The 17,622-nt window shown below is 41.5% G+C and overlaps 2 protein-coding genes across 5 annotated transcripts in view; one reads left to right on the top strand and one right to left on the bottom strand.

Moving 5' to 3' along the window:
- PDE6A (phosphodiesterase 6A) overlaps window positions 1-17,622 on the top strand; it is a 122,468-nt gene that overhangs the window by 80,491 nt on the left and 24,355 nt on the right. For all 4 annotated transcript variants that reach the window (XM_081495755.1, XM_081495756.1, XM_081495754.1 and 1 more), the window contains 8 exons: window positions 560-624; window positions 5,824-5,890; window positions 9,755-9,802; window positions 12,297-12,446; window positions 13,005-13,148; window positions 15,030-15,095; window positions 15,316-15,462; window positions 17,063-17,170. In XM_081495755.1, coding sequence (XP_081351881.1) covers window positions 560-624; window positions 5,824-5,890; window positions 9,755-9,802; window positions 12,297-12,446; window positions 13,005-13,148; window positions 15,030-15,095; window positions 15,316-15,462; window positions 17,063-17,170 — 795 coding nt within the window. The remainder of the gene's footprint in view (window positions 1-559; window positions 625-5,823; window positions 5,891-9,754; window positions 9,803-12,296; window positions 12,447-13,004; window positions 13,149-15,029; window positions 15,096-15,315; window positions 15,463-17,062; window positions 17,171-17,622) is intronic.
- SLC26A2 (solute carrier family 26 member 2) overlaps window positions 1-17,622 on the bottom strand; it is a 111,030-nt gene that overhangs the window by 69,115 nt on the left and 24,293 nt on the right. Inside the window, exon 4 of the mRNA XM_081495757.1 lies at window positions 17,117-17,294. The gene's annotated coding sequence lies outside the window, so the exon portion shown is untranslated. The remainder of the gene's footprint in view (window positions 1-17,116; window positions 17,295-17,622) is intronic.

Raw genomic sequence — 17,622 nt, 5'->3', positions numbered from 1 at the left:
ACTGTAAGAGAATGGGGGTTTTAATGGTGCAAGGAGGTAGGAGGGATGGAGGAGGTAGAAAGTGAGTGGAACGCATGGGGTATGATTGGGAAGGCAAGTCTGAAAGAGCTGACGAAGCAGAGAGAGGAGTCCAGTGAAGGAGGAAGGGGCTGTGACCATGAAGCTGACTCCGCAGGGAGGATGGCTGGGTTGACAATGATGCTAATGGGACAGTTGCCCCCTTTCATCTTGCTGTCTCACCAGACTCCAGCAGTAATCTTTTCTCCTTGTACTAACCCCCCAGGTCCCCTCAGAACACTGCCTACTCCTTTTTGAAGCCCCAGATCCCAGCCCCCTGCCTGGCCACTGTGAGCTGGCTCCAAGGAAGAACAGGATGAATCTTGAGGCTCAGCTGACAGTGAGCTCCAGGGGCACTGGGACACGCCCTCAGAGGATCAGGCCAGTGCTTCTGGAAAACCACAGGGCACAGGGGAGAGAACAAAGCCTTTCTCAAGGACACACTCCTGCTGGAGTTCTGTCTCAGACTCTGAAAGTATATATTTCTTTCTCTTCTGCCTAGGAAATCAACTTTTACAAGGTCATTGACTACATCCTGCATGGCAAAGAAGACATCAAAGTCATCCCGTAAGTCTCTTCTCCAAACGTGCAGAATTGCAGGTGCAATAGTGTCCATAACACACTCATTCAAAAATCAACGCTAACCAAACCCAAGAAGGCCACACACTCAGGCAGAGCAACAAGGAGACAATGCAGAAGGGTGGGAAAGAACATGCAGGCTGGAAAATGAGGCTGGATTCTTAGATGCTGTGAGTTCAAGTTCCCAGTCCAGTTTAGTAAGTGGCCTCTCCATGGAATGAGACCATGGATCTGATCAGGGCTTTTCAATGGTATTCTGTGGAGGCACATCTGGGGCCGAAGGCAGAGGGTGAGGCAAAGGCAGGAAGTTAGTAAAGGAAGTGACTCAGGCCCCAAGGAAAGCTTACTCTCTATGTCTTTTTTTTTTTTTTTTTTTTTTCTGGTTGCACCATGTGGGATCTTAGTTCCCCAGGGACTGAACATGCACCCTCAGCAGTGAGAGCTCAGAGTCCTAACCACTAGATCACCAGGGAATTCCCCTCTAATGTTTTACCTGATCAACGAGGATAATGAAAAGGCTGAACTCCAAGAGGGTGAGGTCTACCTGCAGGTAGTGGGTGGGGCCTCATAGGCCATTCTAAGATTCCAAAAGTCAAGAATGTTTTGCATACAAGCTTGAACTTTTTAGCCAGGAGAGCACGCCCCGAATCTCAGTTGTCTTTTTATCTATTCGAATCCTCTGTGGGTGCCAGGAGCCATGCCCACAGTTCTGTCTGAGGCTTGGCTCTTTCCCAAGTGAACTTCAGACTCCTTGAGGCCAGAATCAGCCTCTGTGGAGAGCCTCACCTTTCCTCCCATTTCTGGTTCAAATGAAGAGATTTATTGCAGGTCACCTTAATCCTTAAACAGTGGGTGTGAAAGGCCTCAACTATTGCCAAAGAATTTTGATAATGCTGTCACTCAGATAACCCAGTTCTCTGGTTTATCTTGGGGGATGAGAGATTGCTTTAAATTCCTAGGTTTCTGGGTTTTTTCTGTTCAGTTCTGTTCACGCAACGACTAAGTCTTTTCTAAACTCATTTCTTATTCTTTTTTTTTCCTTGTCAACGGCATACTCTACCCCCATCCCATTTTCTGACCACTTCTCTAGGGGTGCTGGTTTATCAGACTCATTGTCTGTGTTCAGAGTTATCACAGGTCACCGTGTTCCCCATCTCATCACTTCTCACCAAGCATCACATCCTCTAGTCTCTGATAACATCCACCTCACTGCCTTCTACAGTGGGGCTGTATCCACACTGAATTTAATATAAATTCCCAGAAGTAACTTCAAGAGATTATACTATGATGCAACACCAAAACCAAAAGCAGCTTTGAATGGCACAAAGAGACAGGAGAAAGATGCAAGATATGATAAAAATCTAAATCTAAATGCTGAAAGAACTCTGTCAATATGCATAAATAATTTTAAGTTCAAAAAGCTTTGTATTACAGATTAACTGGTAGAATATTATCTTTCTCAGGTGCGTATAAGAAACGGTTCTTGGGAATTTACTGGAAGTCCAGTGGTTAGGACTCTGCACTTGCCCTGCAGGGGTCAGGCAGTTAAGATCCCACAGGCTGGGTTCTTCTAAGAACTGATGAGTTCCAAGATATATTGATATATGAAGAAATACCATATATCCTATTTACAAGAGACCTATATAACAGATCATACACAGAAAATGAAAGAATGAACAAAAGATATGCCTCGCAAATGATAATCAAAAGAAAACTGATGTAACTATGTTACTGTCAGATAAAAATAGGTATCAAGGTGCACATTAGTAAAGATAGTCACTTCTTAATGATAAAGGGTTCAATTCAACTTGAAGAATTTACAAATGTGTATATGCTTAATAATGTGGCCTCAAAAAGAAAGCAAAAATTGACAGAAACTTAAGAATGTATAGACAAATTCATGTTTGCTAACTGATACAGCAGACTAAAATAAACAGAATAGAGAATATTTAAATAAGATAATTACCAAACAATCTAATGGATATATACATTAATAGAACATGACATCTCACACCCAAACTACAGAACACTCAGTCTTTTCCAGAATACCTGTGCATTTATGATAACTGGTGATATAACAGACCGTAAAACAAACCTCAAATGATTGAAATCATACAGAGATGTCCTCTAGTCATAATGAAAATATGCTAGAAACTAATAACAAAGAGCTAATTAGAAAAAAAAATCTCATATGGTTGGAAACTAGAAACTACTTTTATGAAAAAAAAAAAAAGGAATACACTTCCATATGATCCATGGGTAAAAGAAGGACTCAATGGAAATTATTATATTTTCTGAACTGAAAAGAATGACAATATCACATGATATATGATAAAACCAATGTGATGCAGTGAAATCATACTTAAGGTGAAATTTACAGTATTACACTTTCATACTAGAAAATAATAAAAAATAATAAACTGTGTACCAAAATTACACCAGCCAGGGTCCCAACAGATACTAGGTGTCACATTTAAATTAGGGTATTTCAGGACTTTCCTGGTGGTCCAGTGGCTCAGACTCTATGCTCCCAATGCAGCGGACCTGGGTTTGATCCTGGTCAGGGGACTAGATCCCACATGCCGCAACTAAGAGTTTGAATGCTGCAACTAAAGATTCTGTGTACCACCACTAAGACCCAGCATAGTCAAAGAAATTTTTTTTTTTCTAACATCAGGGTAAATCAAGGAGGGTTTATTTACAAAGGGATGAATTACAGAGGTGTGTGTGGGTGGAATGAAGGAAACCAACCACAAGAGAATATTTAAGTAGTAAAGTTGTAAGCACTTCTGGGCCCCAAGGAAATTTCTAGAATGTGGTGAGTAGAAACAGTCATGTAGAGCAGGGCATCATTAGAAAAGTGAAGACAAAACAAACTCAGAGCAACGCTGCCAGGGGGAACCCAAGGAAATAAATAGCCTGACCTTCCTGTTCTACAGCCCTGTAGTTTTGGCCAGGTCTTCCCTTCAGTCTAAACTCAGTCGGAAGCTAGAAGGCCAGACACCCTGTTGATGGAGTCCACATAGACGGGCCTCCCGTGACCGGGAGGAGCGGGTTGGAAGTGGCTCTGGAGGGGCAGGCAGGAGCTATCCATCACATCATCTCAAGAAACTAACAACAAACAAGCATACCCTTCCAAAATAATAAAGATAAGCCCAGAAATTAATTAAATATTAACAAAATATTGAACAAATGCCAAAAGTTGGTTTCTTGGACAGATTAATAAAATTGATGAATTTCTGGCAAGACTGAGCAAGAAAAATAGGAAATCGAATGAGCTGTAGCAGGAAGGAAAAGGGGAATAACCACAATCGTACAAACACCAACAGGATACAATAAGAGGATATTATGCCCCAAATATTTTAAATCTAGATGAAAGAGGCAAATTCCTATAAAAATAAAACCTACTAAATATAAATCACAAAGAAATAGAAAATCACAATAGTCTTATAACAGTAAAATACATGAAAAACCTTCCACAAAGACATTTCAGGTTCAGATGCCTTCAGAGACGAGTTTTACTAAATATTTAAGGAAGAAATAACAATTCTCATACAAATTATCCAAGAGAATAGAGAAAAAAAAAAGTGACTAGTATAAACTTGACACCAAAACTCAACAAAGTCTGTATGAAAGAGGAAAATTCATACCAAGCTTACTTGTGAACCTAGATGCAAAGATCCTGAATAAAATTTTAGCAGATAATAACTAAAAAGGGTTACACGTCATGACCCAATTGAGTTTATTCCAGGAATGCACGGCTAACATTAGAACAACCAATCTATAAAATCTGTCACATTAACAGAAACATGTTATAATCATTTCCATAGAGAACTTTATTAATCTAAAAATATTTTTTTTAATGTCTGAAAATACTAAAGCATTGACAGAGACGTGGAGCAAAAGCAACTCTAATATACCACTGATGGTAGTACAAATTGGGTTTTAGAGAACAGTTTGGCTTTCTCAAGTAAAGTTGAAGATATGCACATCTTATGACCCCGTATCTCTACTCCAGAAATACCACATGGAACTCATGTTCCATGAGTTCTCATGAAATACCTCATGCATGCATGAGAGCATGCATACACCAGAGTGTTGGAAGCAGCAATACTCATATTAGCCTCGCACTAAGGGGAATGTCCACCAACAGTTGAATGCATAAATTATATACAATCTTACAAGGAAAAATGGCTTAAGTCTATCAAACAAATGAATTACAGCAACATGAAAAAGAAGTCCAACAAAATAATGCATGTACATTGAATGATTCTACCTGAATGAAGTTGAAAAATATGTGAAACAGGGTACAGGAAACCAGGTGGTAAAACTCCACAGAAAAGGAAGAATCATAAAATTGGGACAACTGTTCCCTTTGGGGTTCAGGAGAAGGTTGTGAGTGGCAGGGGCAGGTTAGGGATTTCCAAGGTGCCGACAGGTTGTTAGAGTTTCGTAGGTGTAGTCCCATAGGTGTTCACTTTCAAACAACTGAAGTTCTTAATACATTTTTCTGTGTATTTTTAGCAATCAACAAGTAAAAATATACCATATAAAATAAATATATAAATCTAAATTGTGATGTTGCTGTGTATGTTAGTCACTCAGTCGTGTCTGACTCTTTGCAGTCCCATGGACTGTAGCCTGCCAGGTTCCTCTGTCCATGGAATTTTCCAGGCAAGAATACTGGAATGGGTTCCCATTCCCTTCTCCATGGGATCTTTCTGACCCAGGAATCAAACCCGGGACTCCTGCATTGCAAGCAGATGCTTTACCATCTGAGTCACTTGGGAATGAGGGATAAATAAGTATGTAAAGCGCCTAACTTAGTGCTTGGCATGTGGTAGAAGCTCATCCTAGGTGGGTTTCCCTCACTCTACAGAGTACTGAGCAACTCACTCTACATAAGGACTGGTGGAGGGAAATGATGGCATCTGGTTTTGCTCAGCAGCCAATAACCATCTGTTGGATCAATTTTGTCTCTTAGAGAGCATGAAATCCATAAAACTGATTTATGACTTTTTTCTCAGTGTCTACATTTGGACATTAAGATGCTTAGCCAAGATTTGGGGCTTGATCTTGGGGGGTACTTGGAGCCACCAGAGAGAAGAGGGAGGGTAAGATCCAGTTTCAAGTTTTCAGTCCATCTGTCCCCACCTTAAAAGTCACCACTGTCTTTGGTCTTGACAGGAATCCACCTCCAGACCACTGGGCTTTGGTGAGCGGTCTCCCCACTTATGTTGCCCAAAATGGCCTGGTAAGTAATATAATGTTGAAGGGGGAGAGTTTTGAATCAGGTGGAAGAGTGAAGGGATTTCAGATCAAGAGAGTGGGAAAAACTATGGGAAGTATGGATCTCTTAAAGGCTGATTCTCTCATTTCTCAACTCACTTGATGGCTGGTCCAAGGGGATGTGAAGAGATTTGACATTTGAAGAAACATGAAACAGAGAAATATAAGTCTCCCTGACAACCAAAGATACTTATGCAAATATCAGGGATAATGTCATGACTGGCTGCTCTACGAGGCTCACCACAGAGCAAGACCCAGCCTCTTATCCCAGAGACCTGATTGCCCCTCTCAAGCCCCCATCCCTGCCACATTTCTAACCACACAGCGGAGCTCAAATGCTCTGTCTCCCACATGCCCTACCCACAGGGTCCAGGGTACGGTCACAGCATCCCCTGCCCTCGAGAGAAGGGCCATGGGCATTAGCAGCACATCACCCCCGAATCTGAGGCCGCTCATCTCTGTATCCTTTCCCAAGCACACACTACACAGTGCTGTTCATGTATCAGGGTGTTTATTTATTGGGCTTTCTCTATGTGCCAGGTGCTGTAGTTGGCTGTGGGGATACAAAGATAGATGAGTCAAATAATTTCTGTCCTGAAGCTCATCATCAAATGGGAGATATCTTTATGAACAGATACTTATATTATAATGCAGTAGGGTCACAATAGAGATGTACATGGTATATTCTAGGAACACAAAGTAGGGGGAGGCATCTAAACCCGCCTTTACCTTCCAGGGTGTTTTGGTACGAGTTGAGTTTTAAAATAAATAGACGTAAGGCAGGTAGGGACCAGGAAGCAGTATGGTGGAGAAAACAACACGGACCAACAACTCTAGCTTTGAGATTGGGAGCAACATGGTGTGTGCAGTTTGGAGTAGCTGGAGTGTTAGGTTTGAGACAGGAAGATGGCAAGAGATGAGGCTTGAGAGGGAAAAAGGGAGGGGCCAGATCACAGTAGCTTTGGATGCTAGATCAAGAGGGTGGAGCTTTAATCCACAGGCAATATGTTTTCAAGTAAGAGGTTGACACAATAAATTTCATTTTAGAAAGAAAATTCTGAAAGCTTACTGGAAAACAGATCTGAAGAGACTTAAGATTGGAAGCAGAGAGAAAAGTATGTCGTCACAAACAAGAAATGATGAACATGTCAACAAAGGCAGAGGCAGTAAAGAACACTAAAGAGCCACAGAGTGCTTATGAGAAGCCAGGCAGTAAACACATTTGGTCATTTAATACTCATGACTCAAACAAAGATGAGGTGGAAAGAGGAAGATCAGAACTCAGATCTAACAGTGAGAGGGCTTTGTGACTGATTGTGAGCAGAGAGACAGGGAGAGAAGAGTCAAAGCCAATTTCAGATTTCTAGACTGGATGGATAATGCTGCCATCAGGTTTGGATGTTGCCTGCTGAGATCTGTTTCAGATAAGGTATGACAGAAACATTTTTTAGGAGTAGGTGTCCAGCAAGTAGCTAAAGAGATGACTCTGCCACTGTGGAGCTAGATAAGGGATGGAGATGGAGATTTGTGTCAATACAAGGTAGAGATTCATACTGACTACAATGCAGAAGATATTATAGTATGGACAATATTATAATCCTTGACCATTTTGCTCCTAGTAGCAGATGGTACTTGAAACCATGAGTGTGGATAAAGTCACCAGGGAGAGTGAGACAGACTCAAGTAGGAATGGAGGATGCCAACATTTAAAGATTGGGTGGCGGAAGAAGAGTGTGTGAAGGAAAATTGGTAGAAGGGTTCAGAAGTGTCTGGAGACCCCAGAGTGGGTAGTGTCATGGAAACCAAGGAAGTGGAAAATTTCAATAAAGAGAGAGAATACCAAATGCAACAAAAGTGATCCAGTGAGATAAGAACTGAAAATCCCCATTGGGTTTGGCAATTAGGAGGTCATTGATGTCCCTTATGAGAACAGGCTTGGTGGTAAGGTGGCGGGATAGGGGGGTGTGGACAGAAACCAGCAGGTGGTCTTCTGAGGTGTGGGTGGGTAATGAGAAGGTAGAGAATGCAAGAGAAGAAAGAGAAAACCTGGATGGATACTACTGGGTAGGCCAAAAAGTTCATTTGGGTTTCCTGCAACATCTTATGGAAAAATCTGAACAGTGGCCCCATGGGCAGGGCTCTTGGGGGATCAGATAAGTATCACTGGCGCAGTAGAGTAAACTGGCCCAGTTGTCAGGAGAGAAATTTTGCAATATGCAACCAGAGCTACAGCACTTTTTATTTCTTCATCTGCTGTGACATTTGTACCACAAGGAAAAACTCTTGTCACGCAAAACAAACATAATCATTTCAAACATGTTTACAGTAGCATTATTTATATTAATTAAAAAAAAACTGGACATAATCCAATTCTGAACAAAAGGGGGAAAGAAAATGGGACACCTTACTATAAAGCTACAGTAATCAAAACAGTATGGTGTCAGTACAAAGACAGGCTTATAGATCAATGGAACAGGATAAAAAGTCCAGAAATACACCCACAAGCTATGGCCAATTAATCTACGACAAAGGAGGCAAAAATACACAATGGGGAAAAGACAGCCTCTTCAATAAGCAGTGCTGGGAAACTGGACAGCTATGTGTAAAAGAGTGAAATTAGAACGTTCTCTAACACCATGTACAAAAATAAACTCAAAATGAATTAAAGACCTAAATGTAGGACCAGACTCTATAAAACTCCTAGAGGAAAACAGAGGCAGAACATTCTCTGACATAAATCACACCAATATCTTTTTAGATCCACCTCCTAGAGAAATGCAAACAAAAACAAAAATAAACAAATGAGACCTAATTAAACTTAAAAGCTTTTGTGTAGCTAAGGTAACCACAAACAGAACAAAAACACAACCCACGGAACAGAGAAAATATTTGCAAAGTAACCAACAAAGGATTAATCGCCAAAATTTACAAAAAGTTCATACAAATCTATATCCAAAAAAATGACAACCCAATCAAAAACTAGGCAGAAGATTCTAAATAGATATTCTCCAAAGAAGGCATACAGATGGTCAAAAACATATGCTTAACATGACTAATTATTAGATAAATGCAAATCAAAACGACAATGAGGTTATCACCTCACATGGGTCAGAATGGCCATCATCAAAAAGTCTACAAACAATAAATTAGATTCCACATATAAGTGATTGTATGTGATATCTACAAAGCACATGCTATCAGGTATGTATGGAATCTAAAGAAAAAGACACAAATGAACTTATATACAAAACAGAAACAGACTCACAGACTTAGAAAATAAACTTACTGTTACCTAAAGGGGAAAGGTAGCAAGTGGGGGGAGAAGAGGGATAACTTCAGAGGCTCAGATTAATCTATATATTCCACTATATATAAAATAGATAATCAACAGTGATCTACTGCATAGCACAGGGAACTCTACACATACTCTGTAATAACCTATATGGGAAAAGCATCTGAAAAAGAATAGGTGTATGGATATGTATGACTAAAACAATGAAATATGAAAAAAAAGCTAATGTAAAAAAAAGAAAATGGGACACTATACAGCTATTAAAAATGACAAATACAGCTAGCCTTAACATTCTCAAAGGCTAGAAATGACTCAGAAGTAAAGCAAATGGTAAGAAGTCATGTTTATAAGGCAGCTTTCCTGTTCGGTAACCTCAGTTAATAATTCAAAACCATCCTGAGCATGTCTACCTAATGAAAAGAATGTGAATGCCATGAGCAAGGATGTGGTATTTTTGAAAACAGCATGCCCAGTGCCCTCGATGTGTACTCTGTCAACTCTAATCAAAACTCCATTATTCCTCTCCACGGCTTTCAGATTTGCAACATCATGAATGCGCCTGCGGAGGACTTTTTTGCATTCCAGGTAAGTCATTTTTCACTTGCTCTCTTAGTTATATGGTATTTTTCCCCCAAGGAGGATTAGAATACATTAGAATCCATCTACTTTATTGGGAAGCAATCTCAATAAAGTGAAAATGTGAGTGGAAAAAAGTCATGTGCCAATGGAAGTGGGGAGAGAATTAATTTGGTAAATGCCAAGGTTCCATTTGGTTTTAAGGTTTATAGCCTTTGCTTTCTGGCCTCGGGACCTTTGCTTATGCAGTTCTCTCTCTCACCACCATCTCTTGCCCAGATGCCCTCTGCCCTTCAGTGACAGACTCAATGCTATGAAACTTTTATGAAGTTTTATTCTGCTTCCCCTAGCTGAGTATCATTTCTGTCTCCTTAAGATGATCGCAGAATCTTGTTTAGTATTCCATTTGATGTTGTCTGTGTGTCTTTTTAAAAAAATGTTTGTAGAGGGCACGGTCTGGTCCAGGCATTGGCACAATGCTACACTGGCTACAGAGGTGGACCAGACAGGCATGGTCTATGTTTGCCAGGAGCTCATGATCTCTTGGGGAGAGATACATGTGGAGTGCTGGCCAGGAGAAGGGTAGAGGAGGGAATCTCAGGGTACCTGAGTTCATCTGGAAGGAATCGAGGAATGTGTCCTTGAGAAATTACGTTCGGGCAGTAAAAAATGGAGAGACGATTGCAGGAAAGAGAAGGCTTGTGGAAGGAACCAGAGTAGACCAATGAGCCTGAGGGGAAAGTGGCAGGAGGAAATTCTAGAAAGGGAGACAGAGGCCAGGTCACACAGGGCCTGGAAGGCCATGCCAAGGAGTTTGTCTTTGTCACTCCATTTCCCTTACCTCATATTTTATGTTCCTTCCTTGCCTTTTAGACTAATTCTTCTTGGCAAAATATTGGGTCCTTAAGTCAAGGGTTGTGGCTTATCTTTCTTAACATCTTCAGCTGCAGGTGCCCTGTCAATATTTTGAGTTTAGCATGCTAGGTATACAGAAAACAAATCATGAGCAGTCAGAAAATAATGAAGAAGGAAATAAAAATGACTCACATTAAAATTAGTGGCTTATGTGTTTACTCCTTGAAGAACATTATGAAAGACCTTAGAGAGAATATCCTCTCAAGGTTAAAACTGTATGTCTTGCTTTGTGATGTTGACCAAATCAGTATGACAAGGCAGATTGTTGCTGAGAGTTGCTACCATGATTATAACCAAAAGAGAACTTGGTCTTTACCCAAGTCATCTGATTACAGTTTACTCTTATTCATAAATCAAATCTGATCTTATTTTTAGATCATAGTCTTGTATCTCCACAAAGTAGCTCAAGTGATGTTTTAAAAAAACAGGTTGTCTCAAATAACTTCTCTGTTTAAAAATCTTTAATGCTTTCCCATTTCACTCTTGACAAAATCTGCCTCTTATCAGGGCCTTCAGTGGGAAGGGACTCTCCCAAAGTGAGGAAGAGAGTGGGGAGGAAGGCAGGTCTTAAACTCAAGTTTCCTGACTGACAGCCCTGCGCCCTTTGGACTATGTTCTGCAATCCTCTGGAGTCACTCTTCTACCAGGTGCTAAGTCCAGTGTTACAGAAATAATAATAACTATCATCTTGCCACCTTCAAAACCTTGGAACATCTGAGCTGGAAGACTCTCCGACTCCAGGAAACCTTTCTTGACTTCCTTCCCTTCCCTGGCTCCCACAGTACCGTAGAGAACTTCCTGAGTGCCATCTGATGGCCTCCTTACCTTCCAGATGATGGGCAACTTGAGAACAACCCCTGTGCCTTACTTGCCTTGGTTTCCTCAGATTCTAGCTCTTGCACGTTGTAAAACACTTGATAAATCTTTAATGAATCAATGGGAAAAGAGCCTAGAAAGTGTCTAGTCTAGTTATTCCCATTTTTATAGATGAAGGAAGTGAGGCTCAAATAGGAAATGACTGACAAAGAGCACCTTCTAATTGACCAAGAAATTTCACCTCTATTTTCTCATTTGTCCCATGAGGCACATACTCTTACTACCATCCCCATGTACAGATGAGAAAATTGAGGCCCATGGAGATAAAATGACAGGCCAAAAGGAACAGACAGGCAGATCGGCAGTCGAAAGGTGCAGGTTATATCTACTTGATGAATTCAAACTTACAGGTATTACCAGGGCCCCTGCTAAGCCAGTCCTCCACAGTCAGCTCCTGTATCTGAAAGGGAAACACTGCTTTCCTGTACTGTTTGTGGGCATCCTTAGAGCCAGCAACACACAACTCACTGCCTGGCACACAACGGCGCTGAGATCTTAGGAATGAAAACATTATAGCTATTTGGCTTATGGAGCACCCACCAGAGGGGCAAACTGCTCATGGCATTTAGTGACTAAAACCGGGCGTAATCCAACAAGGTCTAACCTCCTGCCACCCCCTCGGCCAAGCAGGGTCACAACACAGCATGAAATCCATCATGGATGTCTCTGTAGCCTGGTAACCGGGCAACTTATTCTGGCTCTTCTCTTGCAGAAAGAGCCTCTGGATGAGTCTGGATGGACGATTAAAAATGTCCTTTCTATGCCAATTGTGAACAAGAAGGAAGAAATTGTTGGGGTGGCCACGTTTTACAATCGCAAAGATGGGAAACCGTTTGATGAAATGGATGAGACCCTCATGGAGGTATGGTTTTTAAGGAGGCCTCTGGACGTGGGATTCAGAGGTGACTCTGGACGTGAGACTTCCAGAGCCACGTGGTGGGGACCTAGCATGCTGCTGCCCCAGCCCAGGAGGGATGGGGGCTCACCCTGTAGGTTCTTTCCTGATTCAATGTTTATGTTTGGCTCTCTTCCTGCATTGCCTCAGTTGCCAAAGAAATCTATATTCCCTTCTTTAAAAATTAACAAACTTTACCTTTTAGAGAAGCTTTAGGTTCACAGCAAAGTTGAGCAGAAAGCACGGAGTTCATTTATATCCCCTGTCCCCACATAGGGACAACACATTCCCTTTTTGTGAAGTTGTTATGCATGAGGATGGCACTGTGCTAGAGCTGTATTCAAAGTGTATTCTCATCCACCATTTCATCTTATCCTGACAGCAGCCCTTTGAGGAGGCCAGCACACAGCTAACCACACCTGTTTTATAGCTGAGAAGATGGAGGCTTAGAGTGTTGCCCCAAGTTACAGAGAAAGGACCAGACTAGAATGTTCTCCCTTTGATTCTTCCTTTCTTTCCTTTCAGTCTTTGGCTCAGTTCCTGGGCTGGTCTGTCTTAAATCCTGACACTTATGAGTCTATGAACAAACTTGAAAACAGGAAGGATATTTTCCAGGACATGGTGAAATACCACGTGAAGTGTGACAATGAAGAAATCCAGACAATCTTGGTGGGTAATGGTTTTTCCCTGTTTCTCCTCAAGAAAAGGCTGTTCTGGGAACAGCTGTCCCTCCCAGGGTTACCTCAATCTTAAAACCATGCCTTGGCTTAACAGCTCTAGAAACTCTATTTTCCCCTGTGATCAGGGCTGACCTGGTTGGTACTAGAGATGGAGTCACCAACCACAATCCCCACTCTGAGGAGAAGCTCTATCTGACAGACCAGTGGACAATGGCCAGTTACTCAGAGCCTCCCTTCATGAGGTCAGTTAACCACATTTATTTTATAGCTGAGAAGATGGAGGCTCAGAGAGTCTTGCTCTAAATTACAGAGGCAGGATCAGACCTGCCTTAGAAGGTCAAACTTTCTGAGCAAAGAAATAGTTCAGGGAGCGGGGTTCAGGATGGGGAACACGTGTAAACCCATGGCTGATTCATGTCAATGTATGGCAAAAACTACTACAATATTATAAAGTAATTAGCCCCCAACTAAAATAAATAAATTTATTAAAAAAAAAATAAAGTCAGAGCTAAAATTACACACACACAAAAAGAAATAGTTCAGAGGGTAGGGTCAGATGTTGGTAGGAAGCCATCACATAGCTTCATTGCTATAGAGTATATCCGGTATTTCATACTTATGATGCTTACAATAGCCCAGTAGGATGGGCAGGGAAAGGATTTTCACCTTATTGTAGACATGAAGAAATTGAGGCCCAGAAGGGGGAAGGAAGTTATCCCCAAATCACACAGCTCACTAAATAGGTCTCATTTAACATTTATCAGGATAATGAGCAAATTATCACTGTTATGAAAGGGCTTCCTTGGAAGGTAGCGAGCACCCTGTCATGGGAAATGTTGCAACACAGGCTGGATGATCACATATCAAGGATGCTATAGAGGAGAGTCCCACGTGGGTGGGAAATGGTATGACAGGCTTTCCAAGATATGTGAGAATCGGCAATCCACCATTCCTGGAATTCGGGACTCAAAAAGATCAAGATTTTAGAAGCAAACTGAATTAACCAAAGAGCATTAGATATGATGCCCAGCTGAGTTCCCAAGACTTGTTGGGTTTATGCACTGCACAAGTTGAAACAATATCAGCCAATGTGTTCAGAGGGCATTTCTTAAGCAGGAAAGATATCACAACAAATTGGATCGTTTTGATCCCAATAACTGAGAAATTCAAAGAAGAAAATATCTAGTTTGGATGAACTGGTTAATAGTTTGCTTGTCTCAGTCCACAATTTTAAGCCACATGATGGATATGTAGACCCTATGGAGGCATAGTGAACCAGTTAAAAGTACGTAGACTCTGCTCTAGATCAAGAAATCTGGAACAAGTTATTGGGTTCAGGTTCCTCTCCCCCTGTAGCACAGGAGAAATATGACCAGAAGGGAAGGAACTTGGCTCAAGTCACATAGTAAGAGGAAAAGCCAGGGCCATGAGCAAGACCTCCAGATTCCCAGTTAGTAATAGAAACAGTAAAAACATCAACAGCATTATTTAATCCTAGCACTCACTATATACCAAGCACTGCTCTCAGTGATTTACATGCATTATTTTAGTTTCATATACATTTTTTAAAATGACTTTGGATAATCTAATTTTAATCTGTCAGTTAAGTACTTTTAGTATCCCCATTTTGCAGATGAGGAATGAAGGATCCAATTGGCAGAGCTTGAATTTGCCTGCAGGACTCCATGACTCCAAATCCCATGACCTTGAATTTACTTGTCAATAAACGCTGAATGGCAGCCTCTGAGTTGGTAGCTCTGTTGCGAGAACTTTGGAGGAAGAAGAAAAAAGGAAGTGGAAAAGCAGAGACATACTCTGACCTCAGATGTAGTAAACTGATGTTTTTCTCTGCTCTTTCGGGCCCTGGCAGAAAACCAGAGAGGTGTATGGGAAGGAGCCATGGGAATGTGAGGAAGAAGAACTGGCTGAGATCCTGGTAAGTTGGGCAGCAGTGCCAGTCCTGACCTGTTACAAGCGCAGGGCATGTGTGTCCCAAACATGTGTGGGGAGCATCTCTGCCAAATGTGGCCCTTACTACTCTGCTCTGATCCTTCCAGCAGACTCAGATCAGGGACAGGGCTGGTGGAGGGTGGGGTGAGGGAGGGACCAAGGAATTCCTCATGTGCTCCAGTCACTTGACTCCATGTTTCATACAGCAAGGAGAGCTGCCAGATGCAGACAAATATGAAATTAATAAATTCCACTTCAGCGACCTGCCCCTGACGGAACTGGAGCTGGTGAAATGTGGAATACAGATGTACTATGAGCTCAAAGTGGTGGATAAATTTCACATTCCTCAGGAGGTGAGGTTGAAACAAACCTTTGGTTTCCCTTTTTCCCCCTTCCTTTCTTGCTTGCTTAAAAAACAAACAAACAAAAAGAAACACCTCAATCTGTAAACTGCCTTAGAAAGATTTAAAGCATTAGTCACATCACATAGATGAGTCATTTACCAGAAAAGAGACACATGGTTCCTTTGAACTGTGATGTTTTTCAAGGTAGGTTCTGAGGCACTGAGTTCTGAAGGTTGTGGATAAATACAATGCAAAAAAAAAAAGTTCCTACAGTTCAACAGGGTGGGAAATGTGTGTTAAATCCATTTACACAGGGCTTTTTCCCCTGCAGGATTTCTTAGGTGTGCTGTGCATCTAGAGGCATGGGAATGGACAGAAAAGGTGGAGCTGGGGGTGTATTGTGTGCAGAATGTCCCAGACTTCTGTGCTTTAAACCACATCAGTATCACCTGGAAATGGATCAATGCTGGCACGGGTCCACCAACACCCACACGTACACTCTCTCTCTCCCCCTTCTCTCTCCACTGGCTGTGAGGAATCAGAAATTGTTTTAACAAGACGTTCCCTCACTCATGATTGGTCAACAGAAAAATAATAGAATTCCATATCATCAAAACTACCATTTAATAGAAAAACCTGTAATCACTTTTAAAAATCCAGATGCATATCAGAATCATCTTGGAACTTTTTGAAAAATACAAATGCTCAGGTGTTGCTTTTTTTCTCCAAAGCTCCAGATATGTTTCTAATGAGCAGCCATGTTTAAAAACAACTGGACTCTATGAGAATGGTCCTAGGGAACAGAATTTTAAAAAAGCGTTTTGGAACTGGATCACCAGCCTGTTGACTGGAAATGAAAGCCTTATCACTAGCAGTGGGTGGAATACTCATAGTTCTTGGTTTTCTGTTGTGTTTTTAAAATGATGTTGTGTTTTATTATCATCAATTGTTCTATTAACGATTGAGAGGGGTGTTGATATCTCTACTACAATATTGGATTTCTATGTTTATTCATTCAATTCTATCCTTCTTTTCATATTCTGCTATTAAGTGCATGCACATGCAGGCTTGGTATAGCTTCTCGAGAATTAACCTTTTTATCATTATGAATAATCCTGGTATATTTTATCCTAAGTAAGAATTTTGTCTCTTTGTATACTTTGCTTCACTTTGGCTAGGTCAGCAATCTATATGTGTGTGTTCTCAGTTATTCAGTTATTTCCAACCCTTTGTGACCCTATGGACTGCAGCCCATATGAGTCAATAAACTTTATTTTCGGTCTCAAAAAAAAAAAAACAAGATGTTCCCACACCCCACAGCAATGCAGACATGCACTCAAGTTTGGGAACCACTGGTTTCAACACGCCTTTGGTTCTCTCTCCTACAGTTCCTGCAAGCTTCTCCCAGGGCCTTGTTTCATAACCACATCCATTGTCACAGTATCCAGCCGTTTGAAGTTGCTCTCACAGTCTTACCGCACCTATTGCTAGCTCCCACTTGTGGTCCAGTGTGGGGACTGGAAGATGGGGGCCCTCAGCCAGGTAGGTGCCCCCCACCCGCCCCAGCATGGTGCTGCTGCCTCACAATGTGCTGTGTGTGTGTTCGCAGGCCCTGGTGCGGTTCATGTATTCCCTGAGTAAGGGCTACCGCAGGATCACCTACCACAACTGGCGGCACGGCTTCAACGTGGGGCAGACCATGTTCTCCTTGCTGGTGGTACGAGAACAGTGGGACCCAGCGGCGTGGTGGGAGGGCCCTCGGGCTGCTAGGGGCTCCCGCTACCCTGGACACTTCAGTGCAGCTCCCCAGGCAGCAGCGGCATCATTCTTCTATTTATTGCCTTTTTAAAAAATAGACAACAAGAGTACATGCTTAGCATAAATGAATTCCAAGAAGAGAGAAGTATGTAAAATAAAAAGTAAAAGAAAGCCAGCATTCTACTCCCACCCCCAAGCCAGTATTTGGAGAAAACCATGGCATAGCTCCTTCCAGATTTCCTTCTGGGAGCATTGAGATAGATTTGTTCACACACACATACACAAAATTTATTTTATTTATAACCAATTAAATAATATGATTCTATAATATGCTTTTTTATTTGAAAATATATAAATATGTCAATAATAATTTTCTATATATATTTTTTATTGTGGTAAAACATATATAAC

This window comes from Giraffa tippelskirchi, chromosome 6 (genome assembly GCF_054371585.1).
Source record: "Giraffa tippelskirchi isolate mGirTip1 chromosome 6, T2T-mGirTip1v1.2.pri, whole genome shotgun sequence".
NCBI lineage: Eukaryota > Metazoa > Chordata > Mammalia > Artiodactyla > Giraffidae > Giraffa > Giraffa tippelskirchi.
This window is presented reverse-complemented; position numbering and strand designations above follow the sequence as displayed.